At 62.1% G+C, this 22,942-nt stretch overlaps 1 protein-coding gene across 2 annotated transcripts in view; it reads right to left on the bottom strand.

The window, feature by feature from the left end:
* ATRN (attractin) overlaps positions 1 to 22,942 on the bottom strand; it is a 133,446-nt gene that overhangs the window by 13,916 nt on the left and 96,588 nt on the right. For both annotated transcript variants that reach the window (XM_029062687.2, XM_039911728.1), the window contains exons 19-24: positions 21,775 to 21,912; positions 20,721 to 20,814; positions 19,399 to 19,451; positions 17,357 to 17,451; positions 15,812 to 15,890; positions 13,340 to 13,497 (exon numbers count right to left, since the gene is read on the bottom strand). In XM_029062687.2, the coding sequence (XP_028918520.2) occupies positions 13,340 to 13,497; positions 15,812 to 15,890; positions 17,357 to 17,451; positions 19,399 to 19,451; positions 20,721 to 20,814; positions 21,775 to 21,912 (617 nt within the window). The remainder of the gene's footprint in view (positions 1 to 13,339; positions 13,498 to 15,811; positions 15,891 to 17,356; positions 17,452 to 19,398; positions 19,452 to 20,720; positions 20,815 to 21,774; positions 21,913 to 22,942) is intronic.

The following is a 22,942-nucleotide window of genomic DNA, read 5'->3' as shown; positions in this document are numbered from 1 at the left end:
GTGATTCTCTGCATTTTATGCACCGGCCCAGGTTGTTTACACGTGGGAACCCTGCTAGAGCCGGTGGGGGGGGGGGGGGGGGGGGGGGGGGGGCCGTCCACCTTCAGAATTCTCTCTCTCAGGCGCCAGGCCTTGCTTCTTCTGCGCCGGGTAAACATCTCCCACTCCTCCTTCCCGCCCAGGGGGACGGGGAGCCTCGTAGAATACAGTCTAGCGCAGAGATGCAGGGTTGGCAGAAACACCAATCTGGGGGTGGTGAACCGCCAACTCTTTGGGGCTCCTGAAACGGCCGAGTCAGAGGAACAGCCAGGGTCTTGTCCAGGACCCATGATATGGACTGCACGAGGCGAGCCGAGGAAGCGGGTGCCCGCGAGACATCGGGCTTAAGGGCAACCAACGGGCCACGTTTCACCTCTCCCCCCGCGCCGGCCCCCCGGGCAGCTTCCGACCCCTGGAGCAGAGCGGCCTGGTGGAGAGAGCCCGGGCCAGGAAGTCGGGTGGACCGGGGCTCTAGTGTGAGCTCCGCCACCAGACTGCTGTGTGACCTTGGGCGAGTCTCTTCGCTGGGCCTCATTACCTCATCCGGATTAAGACCATGCGGGACATGGACGGGGACCTACGGATTACCCTGTGATCACCCCGGTGCTTAAAACGGTGCCTGATACATAGTAGGTGCTTTCAAAAATACTATTAAAAAACCCACCCGTATACACAAACACACAAAAAACCGTCTTGCCCGGCCGCAAGGCCCAGTAGATAGAGCACGGGCCTGGGGGGGCAGAAGGACTTGGGTCCCGATCCCGGCTCCGCCACCCGTCCGCTGGGTGACCGCGGGCAAGTCACTTCGCTTCTCTGGGCCCCAGCGACCTCATCTGTAAAATGGGGAAGAAGACTGCGAGCCTCCTGCGGCACGTGGACGGTATCCAACCTGGCTACTCTGTATCTACCCCAGCACCCAGAAGTGCCTGGCGCACAGTAGGCACTTAACCAATACCATAAAAAACAAAGGAAGAACAAAACAGACGGTTAACGGCCACCACCGCCCACCCCCGCTGGTGGATTTCACCTGCGGCTAGAGGAGGGCAGAGAGGAAACGCCGCAACCTGGACACGGGATTCTGGATCTTCCACCGCTCGGCCGGAAAAATATTTGAGTTCTTCCTAGCACGCTTCCCGCAGAGGGCTTCCAAATAGCTTCCCCTTCCCCCAGCCCCCGAGCGGGTGGACGCAGCCCGTTCGGTCCTCTTGAATTCCTGGGCGCTTGGCAGCGGCCACGCTAACGTCAACAGAGCGGCGGGTGCTCCCGCTGCTCTCTTCTGGGGCCCCGGCGGGCTCGGGGAGGGAGACCCGGCCTGGCCCTACCCCCGGCCCACTCCCCCCGGGTGGCTCTCCGCTCCGCAAGCCCAAGGAATGAGCTTCCCCGGCTAGAGGCCGGCCGGCCTGGCAGGAGGAGGGGGCCCGGACGGGAACCGAGAGCGCCTGCAAGGTCAGAAGGCACCTCCCCCACCGGCCCCGCCAGCCCCACGATGTTTCCTTTCGGCAAGCTCTGCCTCTGAAACGATAGCTTTCTTAAATGATGGCAATAATCATATTCGCTACGCGCTCACTCTGCGTCGAGCACCGTCCTAGGCGCCGGGGGGAATACAAGTAAAGCGGGCGGACACAGTCTCTGTCCCACCTGGGGCTCACGGTCTTCATCCCCGTTTTATGAAGGAGGAGCCCACCGAGGACCGGAGAATAACAATAATTACGGTTTCTGTTAGGTGCTTACTACGTGCCAGGTGCTGGACTGAGCGCGGGGCTGGATACAAGCAGGGCGAGTTGGATGCAGCGGGGCTTGCGGTTTCAATCCCCATCTTACAGCGGAGGTAGCCGAGGCCCAGAGAAGTGAAGCGACTGGCCCAAGGTCACCCAGCAGACGCGTGGTGGGGCCGGGATGGGAACCCAGGTCCTTCTGACTTTCAGGCCCGGGCTCTATCCACCAGGCCACACTGCTCCTACCCCATCAGGTCGGAAACAGTCCCCGTCCCACACGGGGCTCCGAGTCTTCATGCCCACTCTGCAGATGAGGTCACCGAGGCCCAGAGAAGTGAGGTGACTCGCCCAGCGGAGGCGTGGCGGAGCCAGGATGAGAGCCCGGGTCCCTCTGACTCCCGGGCCCCGGGCGCCACCCTCCAGCCAGGCGGCCCCAGGGGGCCACGGGGCAGTGGGAAGCCTAGGTGTCACCCCCCCCCCCCCAGCCCCCAGCCTCACGAGCCACGTCCCGCCTGAGGGGACGACGTTGGCCGAAGGCGGGCCCTTCCGGGTCACGGTCACCAGGAACCCCGCGCGGGTGGCTTTGGGGGAGGGTGTGCTACAAAGGGGAGAATCGAAAAACCGCCCGCTGGGACTCGAGAGAGAGAGAGAGAGCAGACGCACGGGGACGACACGGAGAACACCGAGCATCCCGTCTCATTCCTACTTCGGGGTGACGTGCGCCCTCCGTCGCCTCCACCCACGTCCATATCTCCGATTCACTGATTTCTATTAATTGTCCACGTCCCCCTCGAGACCGTCAGCTCCTCGTGGGCAGGGAATACGTCTGCTTATTGGGCTACCGTCCCCCCCCCAAGCGCTCCGTACGATTTCCCAGCGGCCCACCGTCACGTCCAAGCCGGCCCCCGGTGCCGCCGTCTCCACCGGGATCCCTCCCTCCCCGTCGCTGACTTAGATGGGGCGGAAGGGCGAGGGATCGAGGGCAGGGCCCGACCTCGCGGGCCGGCACTGACGATAACGACCGTGGTCCGCGTCAAGCGCTTACTGGGTGCCAGGCACTGTGCTAAGCGCTGGGGTGGATACACGCACATCGGGTTGGACACAGTCCCCCGCCCCACGTGGGGCTCACGGTCTCAATGCCCGTTTTACAGATAACCGAGGCCTAGGGAAGTGAAACGGCTGGTCCGAGGTCACCCAACGGACAAGGGGGAGGGCCGGGATGAGAACCCACCACCTCCTGACTTCCAGTCTTGTGCTCTATCCACTAGGCCACGCTGCTTCTCTATGCCCACCTGCCCTCCCCACGGCCGTTTCCTCTCCAGGCTTGCGGGGGGAGGGAGGCAAGGGAAGGGCCCACTGGCCTTCTGGGCCTCTGGAGTGGCCAAGTCCCTAGCCAAACCCCGGCTCACCGCTGCACCTTACTAGTCACTCGGCTAACACCGACCCCTTGGCCAGGACCCCCAAACCATCAATCCATGGTGTTTACTGAGGGCTTAACATGTGCAGAAGGCTGGACCGGGCGCTCGGGGGAGGACGAGCCATCAGAATTAGCCAACACGCTCCCTGTCCATTCTGAGCTCTGAAGGGTCCCGCTTAGCCCAAGCCACCAGCGGCAAAACTGCAAGAGGGCTGGGTTCTGATCCGGGCTCCGCCACTCGTCCGCCGTCTGCCCTTGGCTGCTCGCTTCGCTGGGCCTCGGTTCCCTCACCTGTAAAACGGGGATGAAGACCGTGAGGCCGACGTGGGACACGGATTGGGTCCGACCTGATTAGCCTGTACCTACCCTGGCACTAAGTACGGTGCCCGGCGCTTAACAGATACCACTTAAAAAAACCCCCAAAACAAGGAAATAGAATTCACTCAGTCGGGTTCAGAATGAAGAGAGCTCAGAGCGCAGGCCTCTCTCCGCCTCACCTCGCTCCCACCGGGGAGAGTCAACCATGACCCCGCGTGAGGCCCGTGGGGCCGGCCGGCAACCCGACGGAAGGGGACCCCCCTCGGTCGCCCTAATCCCCCCGTGAGCCCGCCTCTCCGAGGAAAGTACAATCCTTCGGCCGACAGCCCAATCGCAGGCCCGAGTCGCTTTACTTCTCCGGGCCTCGGTTCCCTCATCTGCAAAATGGGAATTGAGATGGCGAGCCCCGTGCGGGACGGGGACCGCGTCCAACCCGACTAGCCTGTACCTACTCTCAAAAGAGTGCCTGGCACACGGTAAGCGCTCGGCGGATACCAGAAAGACCAAACAGAAGCCATCTCACTTCTCCTCGTCCCCTCCGTCTGCCGTCGACCGGCTCGCCCGGTTCCAGAAAAGTGAGGAGCCCCTCTGGGCCGCGGCGGGGGGTGGGGTGCCCAGGTCGTGCCCCTTTAGGGCAGCGCTTCAGGCACCGGAGAACCGTTTCCTTCGGCTCAGGCCCCCGGCAGCGAGTTTCGCCTCGGGGCGATTTTTCCCGGGGCAGCGCCACCTGAGCGCCCGGGCCCCGCTCCCGACACGAGAGCCCGGCTGCGTTTTTCAGCATTTCGGAAACCGGGCGCTCCAAACTGTTCCCCGACGTGAAGGGGGACGCTTAGGAGAGGGAGGGAAACAGCGTCCAGGGCGGCCAAAAACAAGAAGGCAGGGGCGGCTCGAAAGGAAGCAGCTGCTTCGCACTGCGTGGGCGGGAAACCCGAAAGACATCTAACCGTTATTCGGTTTAAGCTCTCCCAGCTTCCAGAAGCTCGGTCCCTCTGGGAAGCCAGCAAGAGTAATAACGACAATCACGGTATTTGCTAAGCGCTTACCAGACGCCAGGCACCGTACCCAGCCCCGGGGCGGACAGAGTCCAGGCCGGGGAGTCGGAAGGACGCGGTTCTAAGGCCAGCTCCGCCACTTGTCTGCTGCGTGATCTTGGGCAAGTCACTTCACTTCTCTGGGCCTCGGTTAATTCATCGGCAGAACGGGAATAAGACTTGAGAGCCCCACGTGGGACAGGAACCGTGACCCCAGCGCTTAGTACATACAGTACGTGGCTGGCGTATCGCACGCGCTTCGCGAGTACCGTAAACAAATACGACGAGACCTTGGGCAAGTCACTTCACTCAGCCTCAGTTCCCTCATCCCTCACGGGGACCGAGACCGCGAGCCCAACGGGGGACAGGGACTGGGTCCGGGGCTTGATTTGCCTGAAAACATCCCAGCGCTTAATACGGTGCCCGGTTCATTCATTCATTCGATCAGATTTACTGAGCGCGAAGCACCGTATTAAACGCTTGGGAGAGTACCGTACAACAATAAACGGACCCATTCCCTGCCCGCAGAGCGCTCAACGAATACCATCGTTGTTTTTATCGTTACAAGCCAAGTGGATGGGACAGAATCGCGGGCCACCCTGGGGCTCACAGACTCAATCCCCCTTTTACAGCCGAGGCACGTGAGGCTCAGAGAATTGAACTGAGGTGCCCAAGGTCACCCGCAGCTGACGCCCGGGCTCCATCCACCACGCCACGCCGCTTCTCGTGAGGGTCTGGGCGTAACCGGCTGCCCAGAAGATCCCGGAGAGCGGGGCCGGCGGATGGGGGGGGGGGCCGACTTAGAAGGCGGACAAAATTGGGGACGGACGAGGGTCCGGGGGCCGGCAGCAGAAGCGAGAGGCCCGGGCTCCACCGGGACCCGCCCCGGCGGACGGCCAAGCCCGGCGAACCTCCGTCTCTCGCCGGCCTTGCTGGACTCTAAGCCTGGAACTACCCTTCCTCGTGTCCCTGCACCCCGACCTCGACCTGGGGGACCACAGGAGTAACAACGGTGGCGACGATGATGACGATTACGGTATCTGTTAAGTGCTTACTACGTGCCAGGCACCTTACTAGGCACCGGGGTGGATCCAAGCAAATCGGATCGGTCCAGGTCCCCGTCCCCTCGCGGTCTCGATCCCCGTTTTACCGACGAGGGAACGGAGGCGCAGAGAAGTGAAGTGACTTGCCCGAGGTCACACGGCAGACAGGTGGCAAAGCCAGGATCAGAACCCAGGACCTACCGGGGCAAATTTATTTCCATTACTGTCGGTCTCCCCCTCCAGCTTGTTGCGGGCGGGGGCCGCGGTTGCCCATTCTCTTGGACTGGGCTCTCCCCGGGGCTTAGTCCAGTGCTCGGCACAGAGTGAGGCGCTCGATGAATACCACCGATCGACTAGCCGACGGACTGTCAGCTCACTGTGGGCAGGGAACGGGTTTACCAACACGACTTATACCGGACTCTCCCGAGGGCTCGGTACCCAGTGCTCCGGACGGGGCCCGGCACACAGTAAGCGCTTTACAAATGCCATTATTACCGTTGTTATTACCGCAGTGCTCAGTAAATACCATCGACTGACCGAAATGCTACCGGGCCTGTCGATCTCCAGCGGCCGCAGCCCCGCCAGGTTCTTCTCTCGCCAAAACAGACCCGTCTGGGGTTGGGGGGTCCCGGCGTCCCGAGAGGCCTTCCCTGGCCAGGCCCCTCCTCTCCCCTTCTCCCGCTCCCTCTGCCTCGCCGTGACTCGCCCCCTTCACTCATCTCCCTTCCCGGGCCCACACCGCTTACGTCCTTACCGCTCATTTACCGACTGCTGTTCATGCCCGCGGCCCCTTCTAGATTGTCAGCTTGTCGGGGGCAGGGAATGAGTCTGCTTACTGCTCTACCGTCCTCTCCCAGGCCCGCAGTACAGTATTCTGCACACAGTAAGCGCTCAATAAATACGACCGCCCGTCGTGGGCAGGGATCGTCACTGTTTCCTTCCCAAGCTCTCAGGACAGTGCTCCGCACGAGGTAAGCGCTCACTGGATACGCGCGAACGAACGGACGGAAGCCACGGCTTCGGGCTGGGGTTGTGCCGGAGACCTCAGGCTGCGCCAGACCACGCTTTCCCTCGTTGACCGACGTCTCCTTCCCTGGGGGGGACGCGCTTGACCCTTCACCGGCTACTTGCTCAACGCCACCTCCCAAGCTCGGCGTGGCCACGTGGCCCGATGGCAGGAGCTCGGGCCCGGGCGCCAGAGAGGACCCTGGGTTCTTATCGCGGCTCTTCCCCTTGTCTGCTCTGGGCTCTGGGGCGCGTCGCCTCCCTTCTCCGGGCCTCGGTTTCCTCCCCCGTTAAAATGTGGCTTCGATCTCCATTCCCCTTCCTCCGACTGTGCGCCCCGTGTGGGAGGGGGACTGGGTTAACTTGGTTCTACCCAGTGCTCAGAACAGCGCTTGACATCTAGTAAGCACTTAAAAGCATACCCCAGTAATGAGCCCGAATCCACGGCCCGGAGCGCGTGCACTCCAAAGAGGGGTCACGGAGCCCAACGGAGCAGAGGGGGCGAGCGGGCCGCGGCATCCCGGCTCGTGACGGGCAGGGCACGTGTCTACTAATTCGGTCACGCCGCCCTCTCCCCAGAGCTTATTACGGTGCTCCGCGCTCAGTAGGCTCTCAGTAAGTGCTCCCGATTGCCGACTACTGTACTCCACCCCACGGCCACACACGTAGCCGGGATTTATTCATGTCAACGTAGGCCTCCCCCTCTCTACCGTAATCTCGCTACGGGCAGGGCATGTGCCCATTAATTGTCATAATGCCCTCTCCCGAGCGCTTGGTACAGTGTTCTCTGCACATAGTACACCTCCATCGATATCGCCGACCGCCGGGCCTGTCACCGTACCGATCCGCACTCTACCCCGCGACCGGGCCCTTTACGCGGAATCGTTTATATTAACGTGCGTCTCCCCCTCTGGGCCGTAAGCTCGTCACGGGCAGGGACCGCGTCCACTAGTTCTACCGCAATCCCTTCTCCCAAACGCTTGCTACGGGGTTCCGCCCGCGGTAGGCGCTCCCTGAATACCACTGTTCGTTTCCAAGCGGGGAGGTGAAGCCCCCCTGCTGCTGCGAGACTTTTGAGTTCTGTCGATTTTGCCGTCGGAAAGACCGCCGCCTCTCGCCCCCCGCCCCTCTCCGGCTCGAACGGAGCACGGAGATTCCGCTGCTCTCCGTTCGAGCGGCGGGCCGGGCAGAGGTGCTCCGCCTTTGCTTTTTGGGGGGTACTTCTTAAGCCCCTACTAGGCGCCAGGCACCCTACTAAGGAGTGAGGGAATACCAGCCCATCGGGTCGGACGCAGCTCCTGTCTCACGTGCGGCTCACGGTTTTCCTCCTCACTTTCCAGAGGAGGCCCCTGAGCAGGTCCCCCAGCAGACAAGCGATGGAGCCGGGATTGGAACCCAGGACTCCCAGGCCCGGGCTTCGTCCAAGAGGCCGACGGGCCGTTTCTACCCCGGCAACCTTCATCCATCCATTCGTTCATCCGATCGCATTTATCGAGCGCTTACTGTGTGCAGAGCACTTTACCAAGAGCTCGGGAGAGTCCAATGCAAGTATAGACAGACGTTCCCCGCCCTCAACGGGCTTCCAGTCTACAGGCCCCGGGGCAGGGAGACAGCGGGCGGAGGGCTAGGTGCTGCGTGCATTGTATTTTCCCAAGCGCTTGGCCCAGGGCTCCGCACAAGGTGAGCGCTCCGAAAATACGAGAGAACCAACGAAGGAACCCAGCCCACGGTCGGGGGGGGATTTGGACTCCGTAAGCAACAGGCTCAGGGGTTTCCGGAGGCTTCCGGTGAGCTTCCAGGACGCCCTGCTCGAAGGCCTGCGTTGGATCTGTTCCTAATTACGGCCCCGGATGGCGAGGTCCCGTTCAGAGTCACCGCCCTCCCGTGGCGCGTTACCGCGTACGGCTCCCCCGTGTTTACGCCACTCGGCCGTCCCCCGTGAGCTGCAGGTCCACGCCGTTTCAGCTGCCAGACCGAGAGGGGGCGGAGGGCGGGCGGAGGGGAGGAGAAGCGGGGAAGGGCTTTTGTTTGTTTGAACTGAAAACCTCTAGTGAAATCTCCCCGAACGGGCTTCCGCTCCGTGGCTGGAAATTTTCCACCCCCCCTTCCCCGGCGATACTCTCCATCAGTCCGACTTGCCGTTTAGGGCCCGAGGGGCCCCGTCCCCTCGCCGAGGCGAGCCGCCCGACGGCTCCGAGGAAACCGCGACGGTGACGGGCGGGAGACGGCGCCCCGGCGGCACCCGCCCCGGCCGCTGACCCGCCGGGCCCGGGCCCCCGGGACCGCCGGGGAGGGGCCCGGGCCGACCGGGGCCGGCCCCCGCGGACATTTCCGACGCGACTCACCTGGCAGACTACACGGGGCGTGCGGCCCACGGGGCATTTCCCAAGGGGCCCCGCACGCGGCCTGTCCTCACCGGGTCTCGCTCGGACCCCGGCCGGGCCGGGCGGGGCTCGGGCAGCTTCGAGGGGAAGCCCATCTTCCGCGCTCCGACGCTTCGGCTCTCCTGGCGGGACGGCCCCTCTTCCCCGAGCGGCGGAGACGGCAGGCCGCCCCGCCCGGGCACGCTTTCTCCAACCCCTCCGGCTGCCCGGGAGGGGGGCGGAGCCGCAGGGGAGGTAGGGAGGGGAGGGGAGGGAGGGAGAGCGGGAGTCAGCGTTGGCCGAGGCACAGCTATGTCGAGCACAAAAGCCCGTTCATAGGCCGAGGGCTCCTTCCGGCAGGGAAGGGAGCCAGGAACGTCGGGGAAGTTTTCGCCGAGGCCCGCGGGGCCGGCGGTCGCTCCGGAGCGCCAAGGAGCGGGATCCGAGGGCTCGGCCGGACGGGTCGGAAACGTGGCCGTTCGGGGGAGTCGGCTCCTGCCGGGGACCGCGACCTCTCCTCCGGAAACGTTCCTCCGGTTCTCCCACCGCGGGCGGCACCCTTGCGGGGGGGGAGCGGCCAACGTGAAATACGATGGCACGCCGAGGGGATGGCCTTTTCTGGGCGCCCAGCGTGGCCGGGACCGTGGATCCTGCCTTGCCCCTTTCAGCTGCACGCCGGGTCGCGGGAGAACGAGGCCGTCATTCACCCCTTCATTCCATCGTGTTTACTGAGCTCCTACCGCAGGCAGAGCACTGGACGAGGCGTTGGGAGAGTCCATCCGAACAACGAGCAGACACATTCCCTGCCCGCGATGAGCTTACGAAGTACTAAGCACTAGGGAGAGTCCAACAGAACAATAACAGACACATTCCCTGCCCACACCGGGTTTACAGTCTAGAGGTGGGGAGACAGACATGAATAGAAATCAATAAATGCCAGATATGCCCAGAAGTGCCGCGGGGCCGGGAGGAGCGACGGAGAAAGGGAGCGAATCAGGGTGACGCAGCAGGGAGCGGGAGAAGGGAAAAGGGGGGCTTAGTCAGGGAAGGCCTTCGGGAGGAGAGGGGCCTTCGATAAGGCTTTGAAGAGGGGAAAGTAAATGTCTGTCGGTGTCTTCTTTGAATGTGAAGGACACTGCGCTCTCTCTCTCTCTCTCGATATATGTATATATATATATATATACACACACACACACACACACAGATTTCTCTCTCTATATTTATATATACACATATAGGTCTCCCTCTCTCTCTCTCTCTCTCTCCGTATATATATACACACACACACACACGTAAGTGTGCCTTAGTGGATAGAGCCTGGGTGTCAGAAGGACTTGGGTTCTGATCCCAGATCCACGACATTTGCTGTGTGAGCTCGGTCAAGTCATTTCACTTCTCTGGGCCTCAGTCAGCGCAACTGTAAAAAGGGGATGAAGACTGTGAGCCCCGAGTGGCACAGAGATCGTGTCCAACCCGATTAACCTTTATCTACCCCAGAGCTCAGAACCGTATTCGGCACATGGTGGGCACTTAACGAGTACCGTGATTTTATATACATATACACACACGCAGGTGTCTCCTCTCTGTGGATTCCGGAGAGAGGTTGGGGGGTGGGGAGAGGTCAATGGTCGGCGCACAGGGAGGTCTCCAATGAGGCCCTCGGAAGCCCATCAAGTCCCTCTAGACTGTAACCTAGTTGCGGTCAGCGAATGTGTCTCCCAACTCTGTTACGCTGGACTCTCCCCAGCGTTCAGCCCAGTGGGCTCTGCACACAGAAAGCGCCAAATAAATACCACCCCGTGATCGACCGAGGGTGCCCGCAGCCTACGCCGCAGGGCTCAGGCCCCTGAGAAAGCCGAAAGGTTCGGAAGCAGCAGCCCAGGGAACCGAGGCGGTCACCTCCCTCCGAAGGCTTCAGCGACGACGACCGCCCCGCTCCCTTCCGTCCCCACCTCGCTCCCGTTTGCCCCCCGCAGCCACCTGGCTGTAGGAACGCTGGCTCTTCTCCATTGCCCGGGCTGACCCCTGGCTCCCCACGCCGCCCGAAGCTCCAGAAGGGCTACCCGGACCGGAATCGGGGTTCCCTGTCCGGGGGAGCGGGACCATCAGCACCCCAAAAGCCGGCGGGTGTCCGAGATCGGGTCGGCCTATCGTCCAACACACCCTGCGCTCTCTCTCTGCGCGGCCCCCCGGGGAGCTCCCCCGCCAACATCTTTCCCCACGCCGGTCTCTGAGAAACCACCCCAACATCCGCTCTCCTCCCCTTCTCCGACTCCCGCAACACCCCTCCTTTCCAGCTTCTTCCCACTCAGGCCCACGAGACGGACGAGGACGGGGGCAACGCGGCCCAGCGGGCAGAGCCCGGGCCCGGGGGTCAGAAGGACCCGGGTTCGAATCCCGGCCGCACGACCCGGGCCGAGTCGCTGGGCTTCCCTGGGCCTCAGTGCCCTCATCCGTCAGGCGGGGATGACGACGGTGACGGCTCGCCCGCCTCCGTCCCGGCGCTCAGCGCGGTGCCCGGCACACAGTAGGCACTTAGAAAGTACCGCCGCTATTACGGCGCGAGACGAGGCGCTACCTCATCAGCTTGTATCGAGCTCGCCGCTTAGTACGGGCCTGGCCCGCGGTAAGCACGCTTAACTAATACCATGCATCATAAAGGCCGCAAAAGCACTGCTCTCTACAACCGACGTGCCGGGGTCTACCCATCTCCGCGGCTTCTCTCGGGACCTGTCCGGAAGGAGGCTGCCCAGAGCGGTAGCGAGAGGTGGAAAACGGCTCCGGCTGTCGGGGTGGGGGTCGGGGCCGGGGCGGGCCCGGCCTACCTGTCAGCCCCCCCCCCCCCCCGCATCTGGAAAATCCCACACTTCACCGGCGACTCTCTCCCCGGGGCAGGCCCCGTTCCTGCCTCCCCGCTCTGAAACGTCCCCACCCAGGCCAACTGTGAATCCCCTTATCATTATCGTCCTGGTTAAGGGCTCACTATGTGCCGAGCGCTGTTCTAAACACTAGGGAAGATACAATTTATTCAGGTTGGACGCAGACCCTGTCCCACGTGGGGCTAACGCTCTAAATCCCCGTTTTACAGAGGACGCAACCGAAGCCCAAAGAAGTGAAGCGACTCGCCCAAGGTCATCTGGCAGACGAGGGGCAGAGCCGGCATTAGAACCCAGGTCCTCCTGGCTCCCGGGCCCGGGCTCCACCCACCCAGCCGAGCGCTTTCAGCCCAAATCAACTCTTCCCCAAACTCAGTACCGCGGGGCAATGTGGAGGGTGGGGTGGCGAGGCCAGTAAAACACCACGGTTTATTTAATGCCCTGGGGCACATCGCTTCCTGTGATCGCAGGTGAGCCAGACCGACTGGCTCCAAGCGACGACCTAAATGTTGACACGCCCGAAGGGTTCCCTGGGCTGCTGCCTCCGAAGGAAGCTGTAACCGGTAGAATTAGGGCCACTGTGGGCGGAGGAGGCGCCACGTAACGGGTCAACGAGCACAGTATAAAGGCCGAGGGGAAAGGCCTGGCACCGCCGCTCGCCGATCTCCGAAAAGACGGCAGGGACGGCCCGGCCAGAGGGGACCTTCCGACGGGGACGTCCGCGCCGGTCTCGGCCCATGCGTGGCTGCTGACCGTCTCCCGAAGGGAAGGGAAGGTCCAACCCGTTAGGGAGCCCAACGCCCAGCGGGAACGATCATCCCGCGGTAGGAAATTCTCGACGCCCCTGGGTCGAGGGGCTTATCAGAAGCGGGATTCTTTACTGTTAACGCTTCTTCCGTACGGTAAGAAACGCTGTCTTACTGCGATCCTGAACGTCGCGGTTTGTTCCCACCGTAAAGCTGCCTCACTGTCCCCGTCCCCGTCCCCGACCGCCTCCGTTGGGACCTAACAGGGGTAGAGGAGCCTGAGACGGAGCGGGAACCAGCAGCAGGAAGCAGCATGGCGTGGTGGACGGAGCACGGGCCTGGGGATCAGAAGGTCAGGGGTTCCGATCCCGGTTCCGCCGCCTGACTACAGAATGACCGTGGGCGAGTCACTTCACCTCTCTGGGGCCTCAGTTCCCCCATCTGTAAAACGAGGGTTGAGACCGTGAAGCCCACCTGTGTCCACCGCGATTTGCTGGACTCCGCCCCGGCGCTTAGTACGGTGTTCGGCGCATAGAGTTTAACCTATTCCACAACTATCACTATTACCACCACAGAAGTCGCTTGGACCGGGCCCGTGTCTCCGTACGTGGGGTCGGGGGGGATACCGCCTGCTTATCAAACGCAAAGGGGGGCGGGGGGGGGGGCGGGGCGGAGCTGGGCTCGGTCAACCATCGGCGGATGCGTCGCGCCAGAACGGAGCGAGGTTCCGCCTCTTCCCCATCCCCAGCTCCGAGGGAGCCGCGAGGGCCGACGCGGAGAACTCACCTGGATTTTGATGGGCCAGGTGAAGTTGCTGACGTACACGAAGAACGTGATGTTCGGGTGGCTGCGGAAATCGAACTTCTCATTGGAGAAACTGTCTTTGTACTCCTTGATGTTGCTCTTGGCAACGACGGGCATCTCCTCCCCGGCCTGGGTCCCGGCTGTTCCGGGGGGCGGGGAGGGAGCGGGGAGAGAGGCTTTATTAGTACGGTGTCTCATCTCGGTGGCGTTTAAAGGAGGCCCGCAACACCTCCGCCTCGCCACACCGACCTGAAAAGCCGGCCGATTCCTCAACCAGGACGGCCCCCCACATTTTTCTACATTATAACAACGGTGGTATTTGTTAAGCCCCGACTATACGCCAGGCAGGCTCTGTACTAGCGCTGGGGTGGACCCGAGCAGCTCGGGTTGGACGCCGTCCCTGTCCCACGTGGGGCTCCCGGTCTCGACCCCCCACTTTACGGATGAGGTGACTGAGGCACCGACAAGTCGAGTGACTTGCCCGGGGTCACTCGGCAGACAGGCGGCGGAGCTGGGATTAGAACCCACGATCTTCCGACTCCCACGCCTGCGTTCTGTCCGTTACGCCATGCTGCTTCTCAGATATATATACATTCATATTTCTCTCCACAGAGGGACCGCGGCACAGATCGGACTCCTGAATTCAAATTCCGGTCTTAATAACAACGATGACGATCAAAATGATAACAATAACTGCGGTATCGGTTAAGCGCCTACTACGCGGTCACGTACTGTACTAAGCCCTAGGGTAGATACAAGCTAAGTGGGTTGGACCCGGCTCGTATTCCATTTGGGGCTTGCAGCGTCAATCTCCGTTGTACAGACGAGGGAACTGAGGCCCTGAAAGGTCAAGTGATCTGCCCGAGGCCGCACAGCAGAAAAGGGGCGGAGCTGGGATTAGGATCCGGGTCCTTCCGACTCCCAGGCCGGTCCTCACTTGGATACTTTCTTAGGCTCTTCGTTCATTCGACTGTACTTACTGAGCGCTCCACCGTGGGCAGGGCACCGTGCTAAGGGCGCGGGAGAGTACGGTACAACGATAAACATCCCCGGTGCTCCCTCTGAGCCTTCTCCACGACCCTCCCTGTCTCCAGACGGGGCGGCGCCCAGTACCAGCCTCCCTTGGACCGGAATCAGGCTGGGCTCTTGCCAAGAGTTTCCTCTAGGGCGTCTCCGACAAACGGGGTGAAACGTGTCGTCGTCGTCGTCGTCGTCCCCGTCCCCCCCCCCGTTCCAGGGCTTTTTGGGGTCGGGGATCCTCCTGAGAATCAGGGTGGGTGGCTAGAGCCTGAGGCGACAGGGGACCTGGGTTCTGGTCCCAACGTCTTGCGTGCGGCCACGGGCAAGTCCCTTCCCTTCTCCGGGCCTCAGTTACCTCATCTCGAAAATAGGGATGAAGGCTGGGAGCCCCACGTGGGCCAGGGACGGGGTCCAACCCGATCAACTATCTACCCCGGGCCTCTGAACGGTGCTTGGCGTACAGTGAACGTTGACAAGTACCGCCTTTTTTGGTTTCCTGCTTCATCCAGGACATCACCAGAGTGGAAGCTGGTTGTGGGGAGGGACCGTGTCTACCGAAGCCTGTCGTATTTTACTCTCTCGGGCGCTCGGCGGTGTGCCCCGCCAACAAGCCAACGCCTGAAAAACACCCCTGATGGATAGATACTGAGCCTGGCTGGGCCTTTTAGCTTTCTAACACCCGAGATCTCTGTATCCCGGGCCCACGCTCTCTCTCAGACAGCGCTAGGACCCCGGAAGACAACAGACGGGCCCCTGCGACCACCCCCGAGGAGGGGAGAACAGCCAGGACGGTAACGGTACCCGTGATATCCGTTCAACGCCACTTCCCACGCGCAGTACTAAGCTCCGGGGGAGATGCCCGGGAGACAGAGGTCGGGGGTTCCAATCCCGGCTGACTCCGCCGCCTATCAGCTGTGCGACTCGGGGCCGGTCACCGAACTTCTCCGTGCCTCGGTTACCTCACGTGTAAACGGCCGTTAAGACCGTGAGCCCCACGTGGGACAACCTGACTTCCTTGGATCGACCCCAGCGCTCAGAAACAGTGCCCGGCACACAGTGAGCGCCACCGTCGGTATTACTATTACGCAAGGTAATCGGAGTGGACACGGTCACCGTCCCCCGTGGTTCCCCCCGGTCAGAGCGGGGAGAGAGAATGGGTATCGAGTCCCCGTCTCACAGAGGAGGCGAGGGACACGGAGAAGTACGGTGACTTGCTCGAGCGGGAGTCGGGATCAGGACCCAGGTCCTCTGACTCCCAGGCCCGGGCTCTCTCCGCTGGGCCCCGCCGCTCCTCTCAAAAATGCGCCCAGGTTAGGGCAGAGGGGAAAAACCAGCCGGCCGGATCCTCGGCCGCGACCGTCACACCTCTCCCCGCGCCAGGCTTCTCTCGCAGGGGGCTCTGCGGCGGGGGGCGCGCGGGGGGATCGCGTTTACCTGCGAAGCTCGTCGACCACGTGATGTTCAGGTTGAAGTTTTTGGACGCGTTGATGAACATGTCCAAGTCCCGGTTTTGCTGATTGCAAAGAGAGAAAGAGAGGGTCGCGCGTTACTCCGTTCCGCACCCAAGGCGGCCGGCTTTCGCGTCGAGGGGACCGTTCCGGCTTGGTCGCGAGGCGGGTCGCGCTGTACATCGGGTCCATAAGGCACACCCCCTCTACACCGGGAGCTCGGTGTAGGCGGGGGATGTGCCCTGTTGCGTATGGGACCCTCCCGGGCGCCGAGCACGGTGCTCCGCCCGCAGTAAGCGCTCGGTCCACACGGCCGATCTGACGGTGAACTCGCCGCGGGCAGGAAGTGTGCCGACCAACTCCGTTCCACTGTACTCTCCCAAACGCTCAGCACGTAGTATAGTCCTCTCCCCACAATAAATAGGGTCGAATGAACTCAGAGCTTCATGAAAAACAGCAGGCCTGACGAAAACCCACGGTTTCACAGGGGAATGGAGTTCCCCATCCCAACTTCCTGAGGCTTGGCCCATCGAGTCAAAGCCCGGCCCCCGTCCTCTCCCCTGTAGGGTCGGGACTTGTCGGTCATTCGAAGTTACTGAGCGCGGTCTGAGTGCGGAGCATCGTGCTAAGCGCTTGGGAGGGTGCACCCTAACTCTGAAGAGACACATCCCCCGCTCGCAACGGACTTACAGTCCAGGGGAGAATTCTTACCCTCGAACCGACTTGCCTGAGCTCACCCGGCAGGGAACACGAGGGCCCGATAAATAATAATGATGATGATGATGATGATAATCACTGTATTTGTTAGGCGCCTACTATGCCCCAGGCACTGTATTAAGGTCTGGGGTGGATACAAGCAAATTGGGTTGGACACGGTCCCTGTCCCACAGCCTCAATCCCCATTGTACAGATGAGGTGAGTGAGGCCCAGAGAAGTGAAGTGACTCGTCCAGAGTCACGCAGCAGACAAGCGGCGGAGCCGGGATCAGAGCACGTGACCTTCTGACTCCCGGGCCCGGGCTCCGGCCGCTACGCCATACCGCTTCCCTACTTATTCCCTCTAACAAGTAGGGTCTGCGGTATTTGATAGGCGCCGACCGGGTACCGGGCGCAATACAAAGCACGAGGACAGAATTCGTTCCGGGCAGCAAACGTGTCTGCTGACTCTGTTCGACTGGATTCTCCCAGGTGCTTCCCGCAGGGCTCCGCGCATAGTAAGCGCTCAGTAAAAACCACCGACGGATACAAGATCATCAGGTGGGACGCAGTCCCCGTCTCACCCGGGGCACCCAGTCAAAGGGAAAAGGCAGCGAATCCCCACTTTACAGATGAGGCAACCGTGGTACAGAGAAGTCGGGCGACTTGCCGGGGCTCGCCCAACAGGGAAGAAGAGCCGAGCGCGAGGCCGGGGGCAGCCGGGTCACCGGAACCTAACTTTTCCCGTTCCCCGGCCCCCGCAAGGTGACCCGCCCGCTCCCACCCGGATATCATTTCGGTGGCCCGACTGAGGCTCAAGGGGCTCTGGATCTTACTTCTTCTGGGGTAGCGACAAAGTTGATGGCTGTGTAATAGCGGTCGTCCTCTTGGGAAAGGCTGAAGGTGAACTGATAGTCGATGAGCAGGGTGTCTGCGGAAAGCAAGCCCGCGGTTGGAAGGGAAGGCAGACCGAGGGAAGCGCGGCTCGGGAGGGAAGACGGTGTACCCCCGGATCCGAACCCGGGCCGGACCCAAGGACGTAGGGTTCGAAACGGAATGGCCTAGTGGCTAGAGCCCGGGCCCGGGAGACAGAGGGACCCGGGTTCTCACCCCGGCTCCGCACCTGTCTGCCGAGTGACCTTGGGCAAGTCGCTTCACTCCTCTGGGCCCTCGGTGACTTCATCTGGAAAAACGGGGATTGACGCCCGCCTGGGACAGGGCCCGTGTCCAACCCGATTAGCTCGGATCTACTCCGGTGCTCAGACGCGTGCTCGACCCGTAGTGGGTGCTTAATAAATAGCATCGTTACTAGTTAGAGGGAAGCTGGGTTCAGATGAGGCCACAGCCAAGGATCGGCCGTGTTCGGCGTGAAATCCAGCGATGACCGCAACCGCCGTGGCACTGGCTGGGCATGTATGATGTGCCAGCCACTGGGATGGAGACCCAAGCAGATCGGGTTGGACGCAGGCGCCGTCCCACACGGGGCTCACGGTCTGCATCCCCACTTGACAGATGAGACCCCCGAAGCACAGAGAAGCCAGGCGTCTTGTCCAGGATCACACGGCGGACGAGTGGCGGATCCGGGATCGGGACCCGGGTCCTTCGGGCTCCCGGCTCTTTCCTCGAGGCCACGTTCCCCCCGGGGGTTTGATCGGGCGCGCGCCCCGAAATGCGAATCCTGTTGTTTGGGGTCGGGCTGAGCGGGCCGGAGAAGGAAGCTAACCAACTTGGAGAACGGAACCCCACAAACCTCCTCTCAGAAGGAACCACCCTCCAGTCTCTTGGGAAAGTAGGGTTCGTCTGGGCTTCTTAAATGGCATCTGCTAAGCACTTCCTATGTGTCAGGCACCGCACTAAGCGTTAGTCACTTCATTTCTCTGTGCCTCAGTTCCCTCACCTGTCCCCCAAGGACCCTATCCGACCAGATCGGCTTGTATCTACCTGGCGCCGAGTACCGTATCTGGCACATAATCAACACTTAAACCTCACGCGAAGAAGAGAGAAATCTGTCGTACTGCAATAATAACTTCCAAGCGCTTAGTACAGTGCTCTGCACCCAGTAAGCGCTCAATAGAGACCACTGAATGAATGAACTATGGTACGCGTTAAGTGCTCACTATGCGCCACGCAAGGTTTTAAGCCCTGGGGTAGGATACCAGTTAATCGGGTTGGACGCGGTCCCCGTCCCACACGGGGCTCACCGGCTTCATCCCCATCTTCCAGATGAGGGAACGGAGGCCCAGGGAAGTGAAGTGACTTGTCCGAGGTCACCCAGCAGGAAGGTGGCAGAGGCAGGATTAGAACCCATGTCCTTCTGACCCCCAGCCCCGTGTTCCATCCATTAAGCCACGCTGCCTCTCACTGGACCCTCGAAAAGGACTCAGTACGGTGCTCTGCCCACAGTAAGCGCTCAATAAATGCCACTGACTGATAATAATGATAATAATAATGTTGGTATTTGTTAAGCGCTTACTATGTGCCGAGCACCGTTCTAAGCGCTGGGGTAGACACAGGGGAATCAGGTCGTCCCACGTGGGGCTCACGGTCTTCATCCCCATTTTACAGATGAGGGAACTGAGGCCCAGGGAAGTTAAGTGACTTGCCCACGGTCACACAGCCGACAAGGGGCAGAGCTGGGATTCGAACTCATGAGCCCTGACTCCAAAGCCCGTGCTCTTTCCACTGAGCCACGCTGCTTCTCTAAGTGACTAAGTGACTGAGATGGCGGCGCCCAGGACCCCACCCTCTCTCTCGGGCAGACCGCCAAAGGTGGGCTCGCCCGACCCCCCACCCGCCCCCCCCGGGGTCTTGCCCCGCTCGCCCGCCCGCCCGCCCGCCCGCCGCCCCGACCCTAGGGGGAGAGAGGAGAAAGACTCACAGTAACACGTCCCTTTGAGGGGGTTTCCCTGGTATCGATTTTCCACCTCGCACCTGGAACGACAAATAAGGAAGGGTCCAACCTTGCCCCGTGGCCCTCCCCGGCCCATTCCCCAGAGACACCCTCGATCCGCCCCCCCCCCCCACGCTTCGATTTCGTTTTGGGGTTGTTTGTTTTTTTTTTTATGGTATCCGTCAAGCGCTCGAGGCACCGTACTGAGTGACGAGGTAGCCGCAGGCAGCGGGAGAAGCGGCGTGGCTTAGTGGCTAGGGCACGGGCCTGGGCGCCAGAAGGACCTGGGTTCTAATCCCCGCTCCGCCACGGGTCTGCTGGGGGACCTTGGGCTAGTCACTTCACTTCTCTGGGCCTCAGCGACCCCTCCGTAAAACGGGGATGAAGGCTGGGTGCCCCACAGGGGACAGAGACGGTGTCCAACCTGATAAACTCGTATCTACCCCGTCGCTTAAAACGGCGACTGACACATACATAGTAAGGCTTCACCTGAGTACCACAGTAAACAAATAAATAATCATCATGGTATTTGTGAAGCGCTCACTATACGCCGAGCGCCGTTCTAAGCGGTGGGGTGGATGTAAGGCAATCGGGTTGTCCCACGTGGGGCTCCCGGTCCTCAGCCCCATTTTCCAGATGAGGTAACTGAGGCACAGGGAAGCTAAGCGGCTTATTACAAGATAATCCGGTTGGACGCGGTCCCATCCAACCGAGGGCTCACAGTCGTCACCCCCATTTTCCAGATGAGGGAACCGAGGCACCGAGCAGACTCTAAGCCCCGCAGGGAACGTGCCTGTTTACTGTTGTATTATCCGCTCCCAAGCACTCTGTACAGTGCTCCGCACCCAGTAAGTGCTCAAGAAATGACGATGACGATCGTGGCATTTATCTGGCGCTACGTGACAGGCACCGCAGGGTGGATACAGGATCGGTGAGTTGGACACAGTCCCGGTCCCACGTGGGGCTCACGGTCTCCGTCCCCATTTTACAAATGGGGTGTAACTGAGGCCCGGAGAAGTGACCTGCCCGGGGTCACCCGGCAGACGGGTGGCGGAGCCGAGATTAGAACCCAGGACCTCCTGCCCCGCCAGACCCGGGCTCCATCCGCTAGGCCACGCCGTTCCGGGCTGAACGGACGACGCTCGCCCGAGGTCACCAGCAGCCGAGCGGCGGGGCCGGAAGCCCAGGTCCTTCTGCCTCCCGGGCCCGGGCTCTAGCCGCCAGGCCGCACCGCTCTGGCCGTCCACGTCCCCGGGGGAGACGGGCCGCCGGCCCCCGCGGGGGGCCCGGCGGACGAGGGGGACACTCACAGCTGGCACTCGTCCCCTTTGATGCCCTTGGTGGTGCAGAAGCACTTGCCCGTGTTGGCGTTGCAGATGGACGCGTGGCCGTTACACTTGCAGGCTGGGACACAGGAGACACGAAACCCGGTTAGGGGGCGGCCCGGGCCGCCGGCCCGCCGACTGGAGCCGGAGGGGAGCGCGTCTCGCCCGGCAGGGGCGGCGGGGCCCGGCGCGTAGTAAGCGTTTAATAAATCCCATCCTTGCTGGTATAGTCACTACAGCCCCAGGCTCTAAGTCGGAAGGAAGCAGCAGGGCGGAGCGGGTAGAGCCCGGGCCTGGGAGTCAGGAGGTCACGGGTCCCAATCCCGGCTCCGCCACTCGTCTGCTGTGCGACCCGGGGCAAGTCGCCTCACTTCTCCGGGCCTCAGTCGCCCCATCTGTCACAGGGGGACTGAGACCGTGAGCCCCACGTGGGACGGGAGCTGCGCCCAACCCATCTGCTTCTATCCACCCCGGCGCCGAGCACGGCGCTTGGCACTTAGTAAGCGCTTCACGGACAGCACGATTGTAACGAACGAAACCGCTTTCATCCGCTGATCTGCAGGAGGGGGGGAAGGCGGGGCCAAGAGAGGTCCCCAGACGGGCAGGAAGGATGGCGCGCCTCAGCAGGAAGGCACTCCCTCTTCCCTAACCCCACCGGACGACCTCGGCCAGACCAGGACCGCGGCCGTATCGACGGCTCCACGTCGGCCCCACCTGACAGACTCTCCCCCGGACCCTCTTTTAAACGGCATCGGTCGAGCGCTTACTATGTGCCGGGCACTTTCCGAGCGCCGGAGCAGACGCAAGCTAATGAGCGCGGACACGGCCCGCGTCCGTCATGGGGCTCACAGCCTCCGTCCCCCTTTCACAGATGAGGTGAGCGAGGCCCAGAGAAGTGAAGCGACTCGCCCCGGGTCCCAGGGCAGCCCCTTGTCTGCTGTCCCCCTCCTCGTCCCCCCCCCCCCCCCCCCTCCTCCCCCCCCTCCCCCCCCCCCCCCCCCCCGACCCCCTCCTCGAGCGGGACGAGGGTTCGGCTTACGCTGACAGGTGCCCCCGTTGGTGGGGTCGCCGTGGAAGCCCGACACACACATCTCGCAGTGCTTGCCCGTCGTCAGGTTTTCACACCTCTCGCACACGCTCCCGTTGACGCATTTACTGTGCCCGTTGCACTGGCAGGCTGGAGGGGAGGAAGGACGGGTTGGCTTAATATCACTGCCATCATCACTAATAATAATAACTGGGCTGCCTGGTGAAGCGCTGACTACGTGCCAGGCACTGGGGGAGAAACAAGATGACCGGGTTGGACACGGTCCCCGTCCCACAGGGGGGTCACGCTCCTGATGTGAGGGAAGCGAGGCCGAGAGAGGCGAAGCGACTTGCCCGAGGTCACCCAGCGGCCGAGATCCGGGACGGTCTGGCGGCCCCAGTGGCCAAGGGGCATTCGAGGGCCCGGCCACGGAAGGAAACCCGTCCATCCGCCTCTCCCGTCGTCCCTCCGAACGGTAGGAGACGCTGGGGGAAACGGAGATCGTGGCCCTCGGGATTAACGAGGCCGAGGGCCGATCCTTCGATCGGTGGGATTTACTGAGCGCTTACTGCGTGCGAAGCGCCGTACTGGTAAGAGCCCGGGAGCGTCGAGAACGACGGAGCTCGGCAGACCATTTCCCGCCCGCGGCGAGCTCTCGGGCTAGAGGCGGGAGGGCCGAGCTCCTCGTCGGCAGGGGACGTGCCTGCTCGATCTGTTCGTCCCTTTAATAGTATTTATCGAGAGCTGACTGTGTGCAGACACAGCGAGCCCCACGCGGGACTGGGTCCAACCTGATTCCCTCGTCGTAAATAATCATTATTATGGTATTTGTTAAGCGCGTACTGTGCGACCAGCACCGTTCTAAGCACCGGGGTGGATCCAAGCCGACGGGGTTGGACGGCCCCCGTCCCACATGGGGCTCCCAGTCTTCGTCCCCATTTCGCAGGCGAGGTCACCGAGGCGCAGAGAAGCGAAGCGACTGGCCCGGGGTCCCACGGCGGGCACGCGGCGGAGCCGGGATCGGAACCCACGTCTCTGCGTCCCAGGCCCGTGCTCTTGCCACTGGGCCAGGCTGCTTCTCCATCTATCCCAGCGCTCGGAACGGTGCCTCGGTGCACAGTAAGCGCTTAACCCATAGTGAGCGCTTAACAAGTACCACAGTTACCACTACAGCGCTCAG

Source organism: Ornithorhynchus anatinus, chromosome 4, assembly GCF_004115215.2.
Source record: "Ornithorhynchus anatinus isolate Pmale09 chromosome 4, mOrnAna1.pri.v4, whole genome shotgun sequence".
NCBI lineage: Eukaryota > Metazoa > Chordata > Mammalia > Monotremata > Ornithorhynchidae > Ornithorhynchus > Ornithorhynchus anatinus.
Note: the sequence above shows the minus strand (reverse complement) of the source record. Positions and strands in the feature narration are given on the sequence as shown.